Raw genomic sequence first — 19,353 nt, 5'->3', positions numbered from 1 at the left:
TGCTGTGCTTGGGGCTACTTGAGGAAAACATGGCAGGTTGTCAGTTGAGCAGTCTGAGGTGGGAGAAATAAAGAGCATCATCAGAAGTTGAATGAGAAAAGCAAAGAGCTGCTGCTTTGTGGAGCAGGATCCCCATGGAGTAAATGCAGTACGTTTTCCCTGTGGTTGGTGCACCTGGCTTTGCAGGCGGTTGTGATATATACCTTGGTCAAACATGAGCTTTACAGGTTGCTTTTCTTCTCTTGGGCCACCAACTGCTATTCTGCCTTCTTCTGGCGTTCTGCTCCATTCTATATCCTTCATGAGAGCTGGTACTTGACTCTCCCTTAGTTTATAAAACAAAATCTCTAGCCTGTACCTTCAAGTGCTGTGAAATGACAAAACACTAAGATGCTAAGAGATCATATATACCTGCTGTCCCATGCATGCAGTTGTTAATTGCACCATTGCCTCTCTCCTTCCTTGCTGTCCCATAAGTCTCTGCTTAGACAACACACCAGGTGTTAATGTTTAACACAGTGTGTGTGTGAACCAACCAAACCCTGCCTCGAGATGGTTCATTTTCTTACTGGTTTTCTTAAGGTGCTCTCCCCTTATTAATGAATTATTGAATCCACAGTCCCTAAAGGCGTGCTGGTATCAAACTAAATCAACTTTTGATTCTTCTCAGAGTAGCATACATTGTAATCATCCCCACATCCAGGAAGATAGAGGCTTATGCTACATATGAGGTATGAGGAATTTTGATTGGTGATTTTTTTTTTTAATTTTTATTTTTTGCACTGGGTATTAGCCTAACGGAGAAAGCTTAGCAAAATTAAGAGAATGACAGAACTTTAAAAATGGGAAACTCAAAGCAGACTTAATGTATTATGTGGAGTTACGTTAAGTATAACATACTCATCAGAGGCGGGCATTACTACTGGGACTCTTCCACTGCTCACACATAAAGCTTGAGCTCAAAGAACAAACTTTGCAAAACAAGTTAGACTGAAATGGTATTATATACATTACAGTTAATGTAATCATATCTGATTCACTGTAGTGCAGAAAATGGCCTGAGGACAGAGCTCCAGGTACTCAGGATGCAAACAAAGCAACTCCTTTAGAATTAATTTTGTCTCTTTTAAGTAATGGTGTTTGGGAGCAGATTGAGCTACAAAAGACCTTTATAATCTTTCACAGAATGAGATACGATGCTCTGAAAAACCAGTAGGCAGGCTAAGAGGAATCAGCTGAGTGGTCTGCTTGCTTCTTGATCACAGTATTTGGTCGATTTGCATGTTGTGTTTCCAGACAGTTGTAACAGTTACAGGAAGCTTTTTATAAAAGGCATTATTATGTGGAGACTTCTTTCTAAGACAAGTTGTGGTTTCTGCCACTGCTTTGAGCATTCTTTCTGGCTAATCTTGTTCTTCTAGTGCAAAGGATGGGAGGTTTTGCTGCTTGGAGAGATTTGGTGTACCTTTTTCAACCATGATTCTGGTCCCGCAAAACCAGAACAGCTGCTGATCCTCAGCATAAACAGGTAATTTGCCTGCTGTCACCACTAAATTGAAAACCAAGGTTCTGAGCTTTTTGTTTTGTTTGGGTCTGCTTCTTTTTCCCCCCAGCAGTGGTCTGAGGAGCTGTGAAGGGCAGGCAGGTGTCCATGTGCTGTGAAGGAGAATGAAGTGGGTTGTGGCGCTTGCTTAGAGGTTCTCTGCTGCTCTGTCAATGTCCTCCTCATCGTGCCTGCTTTCTGCAATTCAACTCCTATTTAGTCTTACTCTTTCCTTGCAAGTACTTTCTTGATGTCTGTGGGCACTGCTCTGGAGTTTTGTGTCTAAGCACAGCAGAGCCAAAGAAAGCTGTGTGACTCTCTTGTACTGCTTGAATGAAATATGTGCTTTTCCTCAAACAGAAGCAGAAATTCAAGCAAATAAACTAGAACCTTATTTAAACTTATAAAGAATTAAACTTAAAAGGAAAAAAATACAAATGGTTGATTACTAACCTGGGGAAAAACAAGCTGAAGAATCAGATAGTGCTTTCTGTGGTTGTGAGGTACCTCAACTATAAATGTACAGTACTTGAATATGAAGAAACAGATCTGTGCATTTTCTATTAAAAAAAAAAAACAATTTTTTTTTCTTTCTTCAGTGAAATGGCCTTAGCTTTCATGACAGCAGGTAGGGCAGCTGAGCAAGGGAGAGGCAGTAAACTTATGCTAAAAACAAAATGTCTCTACTTATAATAAACAAATGTAACTTCTCTGGCTTGAGATAACCTTTAGAGCAAGCGCTTTCAACATCAAGAGGTGAAGATTAAATCAATAAGCAATTAATAACATTAATCACTGTTGACATCAAGGCAGATAAAGTATGGCACATTTGCTTCCTTTTTTTAATAGCTTTTAATATTTTTGTCAACAGCAGACACGTATTTAGGCTCTGGATAGATATCCATGGGATTTAGCTATGCACCTGCAATTATAAAGCAATTTCCAGTGTGGAAATGTGAATTCTCTTGCACAAGGGGCATAACAAAAGCACATTAGTTAATGACTGTAAATAGTCTACGCTGTCTTGCTCCATATACTCTAAAGTGGGAGAGGACTAATTAAGGAAGTAAACTTACCACTTATTCTTAAATGACAAAGTAATTTGATTATGCCTCTTATGCAACTAATTCTAAATAGATCTGAACATCCCCCTATCAGATTAAAGTGTGAATGCAGCAGTACTGTGACTTGTTCTTCACAATAGGCAGGTACAGACTGCAGCATGTAACTTGGTTTGTTGTGTGTGAATCATCTGACCCAGAAACTGCATTTTAAACTACACGTTATTTTTCTCCTAATCTAAAATGTGATTTTAGCTTATGTAGGTGCAGCAGACATTACTTAGATGAAAAATAGACTCTGGTAATACAATCATGCTACTGTGTTTCTGCTTGTTTACATTAGTTGGAAAAATATTAGGTATGTAACTAGCGTAGCCCTTTTGTTTTTAAGGAGATTTTAAATAGCGGGATGTGGATTTCTGTGTGGTCTAATGTGCCAGTGCTTTATATCCATTTGAATTTCTTCTTGCTGCACTAGTGCAGCCATTTTTCTATGGCTTAGGACATTAGTACTTCATTTGACCAGATGCCATGCTTCTTCACGTACCAGCTGATAGAGTTATTTGGCAAACAGCATTCCTTTTGTCCCTCTTTCTTCTGCTGTTGATGGAGGGAAAGCTTATTAGAACTGACTGGTGTAAGCTGGTAACATGGTTCTTAAAACAAGAGATGACTAAAGGTTAGTTTTTCAATGCATATTTCTATTTAAAAAAGGACAACAGTACTAATTAAAACTTAGCCAGTCATGCTTTTGATGAAAGTTAACTTTGAATCTCAGATTTATGGGCAATAACTTGTTTCCTTTTCTGTAGACTTGTTTGTGTTGTTTGAAGTTACTTAGAAAAAAATCTTAGAAAAAATCTTATACTAGATTTTATTGTTTGGAACAGAAAACTGATAATACCCACTGTTCCAGAGCTCTGCACTACAATCTACTGCTCTGAATATTCTGGTTATCAAGAATCCAGTTGTCATCAACTTACACATTTTAAGTAGACTGCCTTATGCAAGACTGTCACTGCAGATACCAAAGGGACAGCAAACACTTTACACCAATGGCAGGAATAAATTAATGGCTTTGCTATCACTTCAAATAAAAATAGCATTCCTTCTGTAGCATGGCAGAAGTACTACAAGTACAAGAACCAACAGGCCCCTATGCTTACCAGTGTTTTCTCTTTGCATGTTATAAAACAAGAGTTGGTACTGTGTTTTATAATTAGGCCTAGCAATGATCTACTGCCATATATAAAACTATTAATGTATTCTACGTTATTTGCTTCCTAAGATATTAAGGTATCTGTACTTCTCCCTGTTTCTACTGACCTTTACTTAAATTTGTGTTTCAGCCAACAATACAGTCTGACTTGGCTTTTCATCTTTTCATCCAGTTTTAGTAGTTGGTTACTCATAACTGACAGATAGTTTAGATGTTACTCAAAATCGGTCTATGGGGAAGTGAATGCCCTTTCTGCCACGTGATTTGTAATGTATCTGATGACTTCTAATGAGGTGTGAAATCAGTGCAAATGTATCAGTCTGAGAAAGAAGTTCTTCAGAGTATTTATTGTATTAGTATTTTTTTTTAAACAGAAAAATCTGCATTAAAAAATGTATCTGTTAATAGGCCAAGACAGAATTTCAGCTAAAGATCCACAAATCAGTGAACAGACACTTAAGACTCAGATCTACTTTCAAGATATTTCCACAAGAGCTTGTTTCTGTGACTAGATATGTATTCCTGGTAGGTTATTTTGTAATAGGGCATTTTAGACGTATCTTCATATGGGAGACCAGAACAGGAGCTATTCATCTTAAGTGCTTAGGAAAGAATAACAGAACCATATTATCACAGATAATTTTCTAATATATAATTCTTGTGCTTGGTAGGTGCCATTTTAACTCATTTGTGCTTTAAAAGTACTTCAATTAAAGAAACAACAACACATGAACAAAAACAAAACAAACCCCAAACCAAAATAAGACTACTGTCAACACTGAAGAGGTCCAGAGCTAAATGCTGAACTCATGTTGCAGAAATAGCTGAAATCAAACCAGATACACATTAATATACGTTTCTTGCCTGTGGAACTTCTGAGCAGAAAGCAAGAAAGTCCAATGCAAGACAGGGTCCCCCTGCTGTTAGAAGCCCATTGACATTTTTATATAACAGTTACATTTCTGAAGAGAGGAATGAGGGTTGAGGAGTTTTTTTCCAGAAGTGTTTTCCCTCGGAGGGCCTCCAATTCAGACAAGCACTTTCCAACATAGGAAGAGTACAGGACTACCAAGGGCTGCAGGGATCTGGGCATTCCCGCAGGTAGGTCTCTGTGTGACCTTTATCCACCTCCATCAGTGTTGTGCACACTGTCAGCTAATAAGAAGGTGGGAGGAGAGAGAAAAAAGCTTCATTAGAGGTATTACTGAAGAAACCCATCTCCAATCTAACTAAAATGTGCACTTATTTAGCTAACTGTGGGTCTAAACTCTAAATCTACTTAACAAATAACAACATACAGGTACAAATAGCTTGTGTCCTCAGCCAAGAATGCCACCTTTGCTGAATACAGTAACTTTTTCATTTTAGAAGTCCTCTTGGACCCTTCATTTAAAAACAAAACACACCAAAACAAAAGCAAAGCATATCAAAACTTCAAGTTAAGACTAAAACATCTTATGTTGCCAGAAGAACATCCGTATAGCATGCTTAAACAGTGTATTAATTTGTTTCATGCAAAACACGAAGGCATGTATCTCAGATTCCTTCAGACTAGGATTCTTCAGGTGTCTGTAATGTAAAAACTGCCTCAGGCTACTCAGGGCTTTAAAGCTGGGCACTGGGAAAACAGTTATTCTGAAGTAACTCGGAATTTTCACGATTTGCTTATTTCACCTACCAGCCCTCTCAAACTCTACTACATAGCACTGTAAATATGTATGGGGCTGAACGGGAGGCAGGATTAAAATGACCTTACAGAAGGATGTACTCTTCTATTTCCGTTCTCACGCAATCATACAGATGTGGGGACCTTCCTGCCTATCTCCATGCCTCCTATCTCTTTTACCTTTTGCTCTGTCATTCCAGTAAAGCTCCTCTGCTCTTATTACAAGCCAGTTTTAATTGGGATCAGGATGAGAGAACCTGCTGCTTGATAGCCTCCTTTCAAAATGAGCATACCAGTCTGGTGAAAGGCTGCCATTAAAGGTTTTTAGAAGGCAGACCATGTTTATTTTGACAATTTAAATTCTAGCTTCACTTATAAAATCTTAAGCTTTGTTTACAGTACAAATTCAGCCCTTCTACAACCCATCACTGTGGCAAAAACTGAATGTACCACTGACCATCTCCTTAGAAATGTGGCAATTCCTGATCTATTGCCTCCCTCCACCCCCGCTCTAGACTTTCTGAGAAAACAGAAGCATTACCTTATTGAGGACAGGCTTCGTAGAGAGAACATCATAAATAGTTGGTAAGGAGATGTTCTGAAAGGAAGTAATATATTGATGTTAATGGACATTAATCTGTTTCCTAGCATTGTGTGAATGCTGAGAACTGCAACTTTTGACTTCTCAGTAAGACAAACCTTTAGGAATACATAATACTGCAAAGACTTGTGCAGCCTACATTTCTATACTGCTTCAGGCACCTGAGTGTCAGAGCTGCCTGTCTCTGTGTGTGTGTGTGTGAATTCCACTGGTAATAAACAGCTCAGGAAACTTAATATTTCTTAAAGTATCTCCTGTTTACTTCTGCATATGCAAGGGAATAGAAAATACTAGGAAACCCACCTCGATAAAACTTAAAACAAAACAACAGTCATATAAAGAGCCACGTGGTATCATTAACCAGAAGTGTGGACAAATTACAAAGCCATTAGCCACCTCTGTCATTGCATCTGTGCTTGCAGATGCCCTAGATGCTTCTGGTTCCTGCTGGATTAGAGCTATAGCTTAAGCTGAGGGTTTCCAAAGAGCAAGATTAGATATTCAGAGGATGTTTACCTCTTGTGATGTCTGGTTCAAGCACTTCATTGCAGGCGTTCTACGATTATCCAAGACAAGTGGAGGTTTCCAGCGATCATAGTTTGTTTCTATCACATACCACGTACCTTTCTTTATATCAAGGCTGGAAAAGAGGTGTACATTTGTGGTTTGCTTCTCTCAGTATAGACCCTAAAACCAGATTTTTTTGGCAGATTTATATACGACGTATAGATGATTCTAAAGAACTAAGTTCTTGCACAATAAAAGGAAAAATGTGACAATTGCTGGTGGGGCCTGTTCTCTTCTGAAAAAAGGAGCTGGGTGTTAGGTCAAGCATACTCACTCCCAGATATCCAGAGCAGCTGTCCTGGAGCGAGTTATCACACAACCTTCTCCAGAATTTTTTCCCCCGAGTATAAAATAAGCTGGAGCCAGCAGTCTTGTTTTTGCCAGTTTGTCTTTTGCATCCTGGTAACTGCAGATAACAAAGTAGCATTGGACTATCAAAGCCTATAAATGGTTGTCATACTGAAGAAGATACACAGACCCAGGAAGAGTCTGGGCAGTTACTCCTTTTTTCCCTTTTCAGGCATCACACGAGAGATTATATTGCACTGAAAGAACACACTTAAGTAAAAGCTTCTCTACTCAGTTTGTACTTAAGTTTTGGTTGTTGAGGGGTGGTCTTAGCATATTTCATATGTTAAAAATGAATAAAATAATGATGTACTGTACTAGTGTTATATTCCACAAACTCATTTACTTTGTTTACTTCCTATTGTATATTACTACCTGTTGGATATGTCTTGATGCAGGATGCTGTTACACATTCAGATGCCAGTAGTTTCATTAGGGAAAAAAAGTCTCAGAAAGCCATTTTTTAATACTTCTAGGAAGGTATCTGTATCATTCGATACTAAGCCTACAATATTCACGTCAGGTGCAAAAGAGGTTATAGTAAAACATCTACAGGGAGAAAAAAAGCAGTACCTCGTAGCATTCTCGAGTACTGATCTTGTAAGAAAGCCCATCCACATACCATCTCTTCTACCAAGAAACCATTCAAAGATACCTGCAAAATATCACTGGTTAGCTTCATTCCTGCTATTCTAATTTTCACAGCCATTAAAATGAATTGTTCTTTTTCCTACTCATCTGGCATCTTTTCACCATTTCTGTGACTGTTTATTTAAGGTAACTGGTATGTTTGAGGTCTGGAAATCTTGTACTGAAATAATGAACAAAACAAGCATTACTCACCAATATAACCACCATCAAGACTGAAACGCTCATTCATTGTCAGAGTAAACAAATCCTGAAAAGCATTAAACAAATCAGCCTCCATCCATCACCAGACTATTAATATCAGAAATAAGCAAAAGGCAACATTAGAGTTTATATGATAACTTCTTGTTCATTAGACTACTCTCTGTTGAGTATGGGGCTAAGCCCATGTGGAAAAGAGCCTCATTAATCTCTGCTTGAGTAAGCAGAAATAATCATTCACAATTTTCTGACCTAGCATAACACTGAAGTGTAGTCTGCTGGCTTGCTAAGCAAGTCAAGCCAGTGGCCATCTTTCTCTTGGTCCTTGTTGCATCACTGAATTAGCAGATTTCCTCCCCTTGCTGTATGTAACCTTCTTCTCAGACCTCTGAATACTGCTGTAGTTTGAAGGTGCAGTTTTAAGGTCCAGTGCTAAGTAAACCCTAATATGCTGCTGCTGTTCACATGTGCATAGAGCTGTATGCAATTCAGCCTGCACTACTTGCAACGTGCAACTTCAACTCCAGACTTCTCGAACTAGTGTTTCTTTTAGAGGTAAGCGTAATTCAGCTGCACCAAATCATTTTCAGAATGGAGTCCTATCAATCTCCTAAGATCAAAAGATAAGAATAAATGGATACAATGCAGGGCTATATGCTAGAAATGCTCTAGTATTTAAACAGTGAACTATAATAAAGGGCAAGAGCATACAGCATGTTGAAATGAAGGTACTGTGGTAAGTTGGAGACACTGTGAAAGTTCTCTGCAGCTAGTTTATAAGGTCTAGATAGAATCTAGACTTCAAGTGTCTATTAAAAAAAAAAAAGTGCAGGTCTCCTCCAAGAAGAGCTGAAGAGGGAGTACTAAAACATCACAAATGTGTGGTTTCTCCTCTAGGATCAGAGTGGTATCTTTCCACCTGCTAGCCAGAAGCGACAGCCACTTCAGCACATCACATGCTCTCCCATTTGCTTATTCAGAATTCAAGCATACTTTTTAGGATTCATCCCGAAACATTTCATTTAGGCAATCTCCTTTTACAAGGAACAGTGCAGCACTGTTTCCTTTTAGCTTTCTTCAGATCACTCTACAGTGCGCAGGAGCAATTAAGAGTTCATAAATCAAAACATCCTAAGACAGATAGTTAAAGCAAGAAAACCTTCAAGTCCGAAGCACTATTAAGAAATGGATAAGCTTCCTCATACTTACTGGTTTGACACCTGACACCATGCCTATGTATCCTGCAAAATTTGTAGACCTAAACACTGTTTTGTTGTTTCTCTGGAAGTCCAAGTTTACCACTGTAGGCTTCAGTTCCCGAGTTACAGTCCAGGAATTATTTTTAACATCCCACCTGTGGAGGACAGAACAGCATTGTAACTTCTGTCCCTCTGAATCTTTTAAAATTTCCAGTCACAAAACGTAGATTTCCCACATGTGATGTTGATCTTACACCAAAAAGCACTGTTCAGTAGTTACCTGAGCAGCACAAAGGACAACTATAAAGTCTAAATGCATAGACAACAATGAAAAGAACCAAATTTTATTCAGAGCATATGTACTACTCGGTAGCACCCTCAGTACAGCTTGTTTGTTTTGAAGCAATGATAGCTTCTGAATAACTTCATTCTGTTCCTACTGTCTAGTGGAAGCTGCTATTGGTACTGCCTGTGACACCAAACCTATTGTATTCTGAAAGCATGTGTTGTTTGTACTACAGCAGCAGGAACCTGTTCCCTCAAATTCTTACATTTCAAAGGGAGAAAACAAAACCAAATACAATTGGATGTGCTCTGTATAATGGGAAGGCCCAGTTCCAGTTTGTAAGATAAGCCAGAGCAGTCTATGCTAGGGAGCACTAAGGAACACTTACAGACAATTCTCTGGAAACAATTCAAGTTCTGGGAACAGCTTTGAAAAGTTGCCTCCATTTCTAGGGAGCACATTCCCAGTCTTTTGGACAAAAGGTTCAACGTAAACCTAATGAAGGGATGGATGCAGTCACAGTTGACAGTATCTGATTTTTTGATAGGCAGGTTAGAAATTTAATGAAGATGAACATGTAAATTCCATCTGAGCATTAATATTCATCTAGATAAATGACATTACAAAATATACAAAATATATATAAATATGTATTTTAAAAAGTACATATAAATATACTTGGAAAATAAAATGAAATTCCCGATCGTGAGGGATAAAATGAAAACTAAAAGAGGATCCAGTGCTGCTCAAGGGAGTTTGTATCACATCAAATGTGAATGCCAAATCAGTGAAATAAGTATAATTGGCTTCTGAGCAGAAAAGAGGAGTGACAGAATGTGCCAGTGGAGCACTGCACAGTGACTAGGGGTTCATCTGGAAAAAAGACAAACCCAATCCAAACCAACCCTCATTTCACTGCACACACCAAAACTGAAGTTTCTGTCCAGTCGCTTGAAGAGCAAAATACACTGTGCCTCTGAAATAAAGTTACACGGACTGTTCTCTGTGGATTTAACTGGAGCTGAGGAAGCATTAAGTAACACTGAACACAATTGTTTTCCAGTCATTCCTTGGAAGTGTGAAGCAGTTTGACATATGATCAGCAAAACAATTCCTTTGTTCAACTTAGCCTCTCTTCCACAATATACAATGCAGACTTGTTGGTCACACTCAATTCATCGTTTACACACAAAGAAGGCAGAAAGAAATTTCTTCAGCTGACTGTTTTTCTTTTATTTAGACCCCAGAGGCATAGGTTTAGGTACTTACCCAAGAAAGAGTCCAAAATCCAAGTTTCTGGCATGATACAGCTTTCCTATATTAAAATGAATGAATAAATAAATATATGCATGTAAAATTTTCTAAAGAAAGAGAAAAATATCAGCTTAGAAAAAGATAGAAAATGCACACAAGCAATAAAATACCACTGTATAACTGTCCTTTTTTAAGCAGAGAAAAATGTGTTTTGTTTTTTCCTTTTTATATTGAGAAATGTTTTATTATAATTGAAATCAACTAACTTTTTAAATTGCTGTCCATCTCAGCTTTTGACACTTTCAACATTCTTAGTGCCACAGTAATAGCTCCAACTTGCTCAGAAAGTGAGGCTTTTGTAAGCTTCCTGAAAACCCTTCAGAAGTTTTCTAAATCACAAGAGATGTGGACAAGAGCTGCAGAAATTATTTGGAAAATGAAGTAGTCTCTTGGAACAGACTATCCACTTTCTCTAGCACCACACACAGGCAACAGCTAGAAACCAGATGCAAAATGGGTTGCACCAGAACCCCTCATGACTCTGAGAAAATAGCAGGTGTGTGATTGGTGTTTCTTTCCCCTAGCAAGACAAATGCCACTCACTACAAAAAGGAAATAACTAAAGAAAGAAAACCCCACAACTTCTTTGAAGGTACTTTTTTTTTCTTAACTTAAGGCTCATGTCACTCAGCCTTAATACATTCCTCTCTGTTATAACAGCTGTTTATTATCATTGCTTTTAGTCTCTTCTACGACACCTTCTTGCCTAGAGCTGAGAAGGACCATGTTCTGCATCTTTTGAGGCAGACCCTTTCCTACCATATTACACAACCAGAAACACTATTCTGAGATGGATTACCTGTGCTATCTTCTGCCACTATGGATGTGCACACAGTAAAAATTTCATAGAAGATGTTAAAAATAACAATCTCCCCTAGAAGAAAAGAAAAAAAAAAAATTTGAAACTTTTGCCAGACCAGGAAAAAAAGAAAAAAATGCTACTGCAAAGTTCAGCATTCTATAGCATTTCTATTAAGAGACTGTTTTAATCCCATGTAATCTTTGCAATGACCAGTTCAGCAAAAGCAAGAGCTTCCTGGAAGACCTTCTTCTGCCTTATTGTACAGAAAGCTGACAGAAAGCTACTTCCCTTTCCAGAAACTTCAAAACAAGCTATAAAACTCACTTTAAAGAAATAAGGTGTTGTATGTACCAGCTTTTCCACACAAGATACAGGGATATTGTTCATACACGAAGGAAGCAGTGGGACTAGGCGCATGGACGACTTTCTCTGTCAAGACTCTGAAAGAATTCAGTTTCTACTTCCTGCCTGAAATTGCATTTCTTTTGCAGAAGGTGCAGAGAAAGGCATGAAGATGTTGTAAGAGTCACAAGGGAATGAAAGCATAGCATGAAACAGTGCCTTGCCTTTGCATATCGAAGGCAGACAGTGAGCGGAATGGGAAACCAAAGAGAACCAGGGAATCCCCCAAAGCTTGGGTGCACAGAAGGCAAAGCTATCTCCAGCTCCCAAAGCTCAGGGGTCAGAAGCTATAGCCATACAGAGAAGACCCAGGCTGATAAAAGGGTTATAAGACGTACTGCCATTCTCTTCTAAAATACTGGTTTCATTTAGTGTGGGATGGATTGTATTCCTTTATCTACTTAATTAATAATTTACTTGTTAAAGACACTGCTGAGTACAGTTATACTGAAAACAGTTAAATACACTAACTGTAAATGAATCTAGATGCCTTATTTTCACTATGTTAATAAAGTGGTGGAAACTATTACCCAAAGGAATTCCAGATGAATTTGCAATCCCTTGGAGCTCTTCATTGAAAGGATAAGGAAGTGTATCTGTCAGATGAGACTGAAAGGAAAAGTACTGCATGTTGACTGTGTAAGTTCATGCTATTTTGCTACCTGAAAGAAACCCTTCCCCAGTAGGTGCCTCCTGAGCACTGTAAAACCAAGTATTTAATTCTTCTGCAGTTTGCAGAACTTCAGGATGTTTGTAGAGAACTTGGAAGAAAAGTACATAAGTAAAGTAAACACAGTTAATCAAAATACTGACATGTCAGCAATAGAGATTGTCACAATATCTAATTATTGTTAGCAGCAATAGACAGAGTAGCATTAAGCAGGACTCTTAACATTAAAACAGCTCAACTGGAACTGATCATGACATTGTCAGCATTTAAGAGAATCTCTAAAGTCATGACATAAGCACATGTCATGTGCTAGCTTTGTGTCAACCCCTTGCAGGCACACTGGGATACTGCAGCAAACCAAATGAAGCATGGCCAGCACAATCTAAGGCTGCTGCAAAGAGAGATGGAAACAGATGTGACTTTACACCATCTGCAGCTCTACACTGCTTTCTACAGTAACAACCCTATGCCAAAGCCTATTTTAACCAGTCCTGACTTTTTTCAAACCTGGCCAAAGTTGTCCTTGTAACCAGAAATTTTTTAGAATTTTCAAAATCTGCTTTTATTCTACTATTTAAAAGGAGCTGAACATGGCAAACAGAATTCCAGTAAAGTATTTCACTACAGTGATCAAGAAAATAGCAGATACATCCAACATGACTAATCCAAATTTGAGAAGTTCTCAGAAGAGATGTATTTTGGGTTTGGTAGGGTTAACTTAACTCTTCAAAACTACATTTCTGTTCTGGTTAAGTCTGGATAAGTCTGGATAAGAGGAAGAATTGTTACATGTAAAGTTTGTAACTGCCAAATTTAGTAGCATTTTACTTCTGGTAGTCAGAGCATACAGTCATAAAACAGTTCAACTGGAAATACTTACTATTTTGTGATCCACTATATCAACAATTTTGCCACTAGGGAAGAAGGTGTTTGCTATATCCTTAATGTTCTGGATTACGGCCTTCAACTAAAAAGAACAAGGGCTTTTATTGAATAGAAGATCTCAAGCACAAGAATTGATAGAATACTGACAAAACTCTTTCACATACTTTTTAAAATAACATTTTACTGAAAAAATGAATTAAGGAAAGAGCCAAATGTAGCAACGTTGCTGAGAAAAAACATCCCCAGTTGCCCATTTAAGAGTCAAGGCCAAAGTCAGCAGTGATAAGGAAAAAGCCCTAGCCTTTTTGGAGAAATTAAGCATTGCTGAATTGAATTTTCAGTAGAGCAGCTGTTCTATGTAGCCTGAAACAGGCTTGCTGATTTCAAAAGATTTTTCATCCTGTGCAAACCCCATCTCTGCAACCAACACCCCTAAAAAGCATGAGACATTCTTCACTTTCCTCTCTCTGCCATTTCTTCATCTCCCCTTATTTTAATAGAAGTGTGGATGCATAAAGGACTAGGGATGCTGCTTCAGTTTCAGTTCTGTTTACTGAGGCTGTTGCTTTGGCATATTCTTCTCCCTCTTCCCTCCTCATGCTCTATTACTTCATGAGTAAAGAGCTTTTATAAATAAGAGCCTGCTTTATACCACACTGCTTCTATGCCTCTGCTTTCCAACCATCACTGCCCCTTATTCCTGATTCTGCTAGCTCAAATGTTGAACAGTCAAGCAATTATTTTATTCTATAATCATATAAAAATGTGAATTAGATCTCTTAAACCTTTAAGAGCATTTTAGCAGAGGTATTTCTTCGAAGCCATTTCCAAAATAGAAAGGCACACACTAGCTTTATATATGCTAAGCTTAAATGCAAACTCTGCTTTTCCTACCTCTGTCTTTTTGGCACGTATCAACTCATCCCATCTTTTGCTGGGAGGCAAATCAAGATTTATGATGTATGTGGGTACATTCCCTTTGAACCTAAATGAAAAGTAAAAGTGCAAATTTAAAGGCTTTGAAAATGCATTTGACAAAGTAAGTGCTTTTCACTTGTGACTGTAACCAGAACTGTCTGTAACGTGAACAAGTCACAACAAAACTTGAGCTACTGATGCCTGTAAATCAGTAAGTTATTAGACAAGTCCAATCATATTACTTACGTTGGTCCTGAAGGAGGGTACATTTTACTTCTGCAGTCCTCTCCATACTGTAAAGACAGTAAAAGATTACTGTTGAGATTTTTTTAACACCACTATTTCAGCAGTTGTGATTTGGAACTTTAAGACAATCGAGTTCATGACAGCTTGACAATAAAGGAAGGGAAAGTCTTGGGACTTGAAAATAAAAGAGGTAGTGGACAAGCAACCACTTCCCTGTGCTATCTGACAGCAGTTCAGATAGCTTGTCTGATGTACTCCAAGGAAAGAACAAGTTTATGATAAATACACAAACCCATTTTTATTCTGTGACTCAAACACATGACTGGCATATGACTAAGAGCACCTGAACAGCATTTTCTACAGAAAACCTTGAGAAGCTCAAGCCTCAGTATGGGCCAGAACAGTTTGTTCTGCTTAATATCTAATTTCACTTTACAGTGCCATTCATAAACATGTTCAGTGTTAAGCTTCATTTTGTAGCTGGGACTGAGAAAGCACACACAACCACTGGCAAATTACTCAGCCACAGGAATGAGGTATAAAGCCTTTTGGTTTTTTTTCAGAGGTACTTTGGGAAAGTGCTCCTAAACCAGTGCTAAATATTATTAGAGCCACATTTCAGAACAATAGCTAAGAGCTAGTTACCCTCATCCCCCAACGTATGGCTAGTTAAAAATTAGTTTGAGGATAATATTTAGGTGTATTCCAAGCAAATGCAGGGCTTACATAAAACACACATATCCCTACATACACATAAGTATGTATGTGCCATAAGTATTGCTGCACATTCTACTCATGAAATACAAATGCAGATTAGTTGCACTTGTGCTTCAAACCAGCACGGGACATGGCCCCCAGGCACAGCTCAGAGCTTGAGAATGCAGTACAGCCTCTCTCTAAGGAAACACACTTATACCATTCTGTACATCCATGCAGTGAGACAGATCAGAAATACCAACTTACTGATATCCTTCCCCTACTTCCCACCCTACCACCGATTTCCAATTCTCATTTGGCTGTAGTAGTTAAATGACTGATGTGTCCATTCAACACATCCCAGCCAATAACATCAGAGGCAGGATCTCTAGCAGCGATGCACCTGTGATAGATAAGCTAACTAATGTCCATGCTGTTCTTGGGCTAATCACATTACTGGTTTTTAATGCCATGATCTAGAAAACATAATGCCTTACACAATAACAGACTTTAAACACTGCCATAATTTCTTACAATGGAAGATGGGAATTTTGAAATCCTATTCTTTTTTTCTGCATTATCGATCTTCTTTCTGTGAGCTTTCCAGTGGCTGGGAGAAAGCACAAGATGAAGGCTGGCATTCCCTCACATACACAAGTGTACAGAAGCTATGTGCTTCCCGGATTTCAGTGCAGCGCCGCTACAACCTTTGCACAGCTGGAACAGAAGGCTGGACACAGAAGGGCATTGCATTTTCAAAACAAGGAAGTTTCAAAACAAGGAGGGGAGGTGGAAATAGCAGATGACTAATTGGGCAACAGAAGTCAGAGGCTTCGTGCAAAGGCCAGCAAATACTTAACAGCATTAATGCAACTGCCTTGTGAAATTTTCCATCCTGCAATACTAAAATACAGTAGAAAAAATGACTGCACAGATTTGGACCTGGAAAAAATTGCTTCTTGAAAGGCAATAACCACAACAAAATGAATCCAAAAAAGTCCCTCTCACATTCGGAATACAGGCAATTTTCAGTAGAAAGGACCAGGCACAAATACTGCAGGCTGGACTGGTGCAAGGTTAGCGAGAACACATGGTCATGTAACATGCAGCCATCGACTGCACACCAATAGGTTTAGGTTAAGTCACATACTTAATTAACTTCAGCTTGGGAGTCCTGGAAAGGCTGCTGACAGTTTTGTCAGTTTGTATGTAACACTGCTGGATCCTCCTGCCCGTACAAGTTCAGTTATCTGTCAGTATAGTTTGTGTATACGCTGGGCAAACTGTGATGCCAAAGCAGACTGATTTCAGACTACTTTATATTCTGGGTACTAAATGTTATGTCATTCCCATCTCTCTCCCATGCGACTTTAATCTTGTATGTGAAGCTATTTTTGTTCTCCTGGTCCTTTGCAACCTAAGCCACAAAAGAGGAAACAAGGAATGAGGTGAGGGAATGGACAAAGGAAGAGCTAATGAGAGACACAAAGAACAGACAAAGTATCCTCTCCTTATAGCTCAACAATTTTAGAGACTCTTCCTTACTATGTATAAAGCAAGCTTAACAGTCCTCAAAAAAGTCTCTATGCCTTCCAGGCCTGTTAGCTCTGCCTGATACACCTGACAAAAGCTAGGACTATCGGCAGCTTACTTAAAAAATCTATTATATGCTGACAGATAAAAAGTAATTTAAAAGGATGTCCAAACAATCAGAAAACAAAAAGGATTTTATTTCTTTTTTTGAACACGTGTTCTGGCAATGGACAAAAAACTTTAATTTTCTGTTCTTTTTTTCCTGAAGATTAACTGCAAACTATTTTGACAAAGTTAAAAAAACAGAAAGTCAACTTTTTCCGAGTTTTCCACTCTGAAAGATCCATATCACAGCCAAACACACAATTTTCCTATTTCTTCTGAAAGACGGAACACTCAGGCTGTCCCTCTACCTTCTCTAAATCATAGCACAAAACTCAGTAACTAGCTATTAAACCAGCTAAAAACTCACAGCTATTTGTTGCTTGAGGGATTCTTTACATAACCAGAAAAACCACCAGGCACCTTCTATGACCAGGCTGAAATAAGCAGCCATGAAGTCTCTGCTGTGTCAATGAGATCATCTTTTCTGCAGAGTCTTGACACTGCAAGAGCAGCAATAAATAAACACTGCTTGAGAGAAACACAGCCCTGCAGCACCAAGGAGGGGACCACCTTTGCCACAGGCTTTGTAAACCAGAGATGGTCTTGCAGGCAAAGCCAGCAGGAGTTCCCTCACACCTTCTGGTCACTGTGAAATTGCTTTACAAACATGCACCAAACCCTTCAAGAGAAATACCTCTCTGTTCCCGTTTTACTTTTTTTTTTTTTTTTTAAATCAGCTTTCTTGAGGAGACTGTATATCCTGATTATCTGATGTACAGCTGACTACAGAATCTGTATGTACATATCAATGTACATAATAACGTTCATAAACAGATGCTTTACAGCACAATACCAAAACACTAACAGGAAGAATGCTGTGGGGGGGGGGAAGACAACATGGAAAAAGACAAGATGGAAATAATAATAATGAAAAGGGAAATAATACAAAATTGTTTTGTTATAATCTATTCTATGAAAAAAAAAAAAAAAAAAAAGTAGAGCAGAACAGGAACTGAGTAGCCAACAAACTATCAAGGTAAATTGCTACCTGGGAAAAACAAATAAATCAATTACTAACAGTTATTATTCACCACAATAAAGAAAATTAATGTGTGGTTTAATGACTGCTGAGTAAATACTTCAAAAACTAGCCTGACTGCTTTCATATAAATGGGCTGAATGTAGCTCATCCAGTCTAAATGATGCTCCAAGCCCTTATTTATTACCCTCAAAAATGTTTTTGATATAGATCAATTCCAGTATCCTTGTTAATATTCAGTGTTTCTTGTCTTTGTATTTTAAAACAGGAATGTTTATGCTATGAAATGCTGTTCCGTAGTTACAGGAGGTGGCATTCAGTCTCATTTAGAGAAAACAACTTGTTCTATTCTGCATCTTCCGGTCTGTGAACTTTTTTTCTCAGCTCCTCTCCCTCTAAAGGGCAGTGCCAGCCCTGTGCTGTGCTGCAGCAGTCCAGGAGACGTTCATCTTTCTGAAGATGGGAGTTCTCTTGCAGCACTGACGAAATGGGAACCGAGTCATTTTTAATCGCATTTTAAACAAGACAATCAAAAGCTAAAGGGAATGGGAGTCTGCACAAGTCTGCCAAAATCCAAACCAAAATGCCTCACAGCAGCACAACCTGGGCACCCAGCAGGTATCGTATCAATGCAAAGCTTCAGTAGGAGCAACCAAACGCGAACCCAACTGCAGCCAGCAGGAACTCACTGCTGGTTGCCCCTTACCGCCTCACAGAGGATAATGAGGAGAGTAGGAAGCTGAGGAGGGGAAAGCACGCTGTAGTTCTTTAGGAATAAAAACCACAACGTGGAACCAGAATGGCCCTGCTTGCATGCTAAGGAGGTGGAGGACAGCCCGCTCTAAACAAGGAAAGCTGACTTATAGAAACGCTTAAATACTTCTGAAATTGTTATTTAAAAGAAAAGCACCCCACGCCTGCCCGCTTGATGGAACGACCAGAAAGGCAGTAAATGGATCGAACGGCACACACGCTTCCAGCCAGTCCTCATTAACTTTCAGTCTGAAAATCACGGTCGCAGCGTGCGCTGCAGCACATACGGGACACAGAGCGTACAGGGTACAAAACACATTGCAGCAGTAAATAAAGCCAAGGCTGTTTGCCACAAGAGCTGCTTAAAGCCCTTAAAAACGAGAGGGCCGAGGCCCAGCGCAGGTGCCGCCGTCCCGGGCGTTGCGGCTCCCTTCCCGAGCCCTCGCGTCGCGGAGCCCCGCTCGCCCGTCCCATCAGACTCACCGGGTCCGGCGCCACGACGAGCAGCACCAGAACCATCAGCACGGCGGGAGGCAGCAGCGCCCGGCTCCTGCCCGCCATCCTCTTCGCTTCGCTTCACTTTCCCCTCGGCTCGGCGCTTCCCGGCTCGGCTGGGAGCGCCGGTCATGCGCGGCACCCACATGACCGCCG

The 19,353-nt window shown here is 39.2% G+C and overlaps 1 protein-coding gene across 1 annotated transcript; it reads right to left on the bottom strand.

Annotated features, from left to right (window-relative positions):
- Nucleotides 1–4,151: 4,151 nt before the first annotated feature.
- ASAH1 (N-acylsphingosine amidohydrolase 1) lies at nucleotides 4,152–19,353 on the bottom strand. The gene is made up of 14 exons (XM_031588668.2): nucleotides 19,186–19,353; nucleotides 14,577–14,623; nucleotides 14,307–14,397; nucleotides 13,408–13,494; nucleotides 12,388–12,466; nucleotides 11,453–11,527; nucleotides 10,609–10,654; nucleotides 9,064–9,208; nucleotides 7,849–7,903; nucleotides 7,579–7,660; nucleotides 6,932–7,063; nucleotides 6,607–6,730; nucleotides 6,031–6,087; nucleotides 4,152–4,978 (listed from the first exon to the last, which is right to left on the bottom strand). Exons 1-14 carry the CDS (start codon nucleotides 19,261–19,263, stop codon nucleotides 4,889–4,891), a joined length of 1,188 nt encoding a protein of 395 aa, XP_031444528.1. The 5' UTR covers nucleotides 19,264–19,353; the 3' UTR covers nucleotides 4,152–4,888.

This window comes from Phasianus colchicus, chromosome 4 (genome assembly GCF_987193195.1).
Source record: "Phasianus colchicus chromosome 4, bPhaCol1.hap1.1, whole genome shotgun sequence".
In the NCBI taxonomy this organism is placed as follows: domain Eukaryota; kingdom Metazoa; phylum Chordata; class Aves; order Galliformes; family Phasianidae; genus Phasianus; species Phasianus colchicus.
This window is presented reverse-complemented; position numbering and strand designations above follow the sequence as displayed.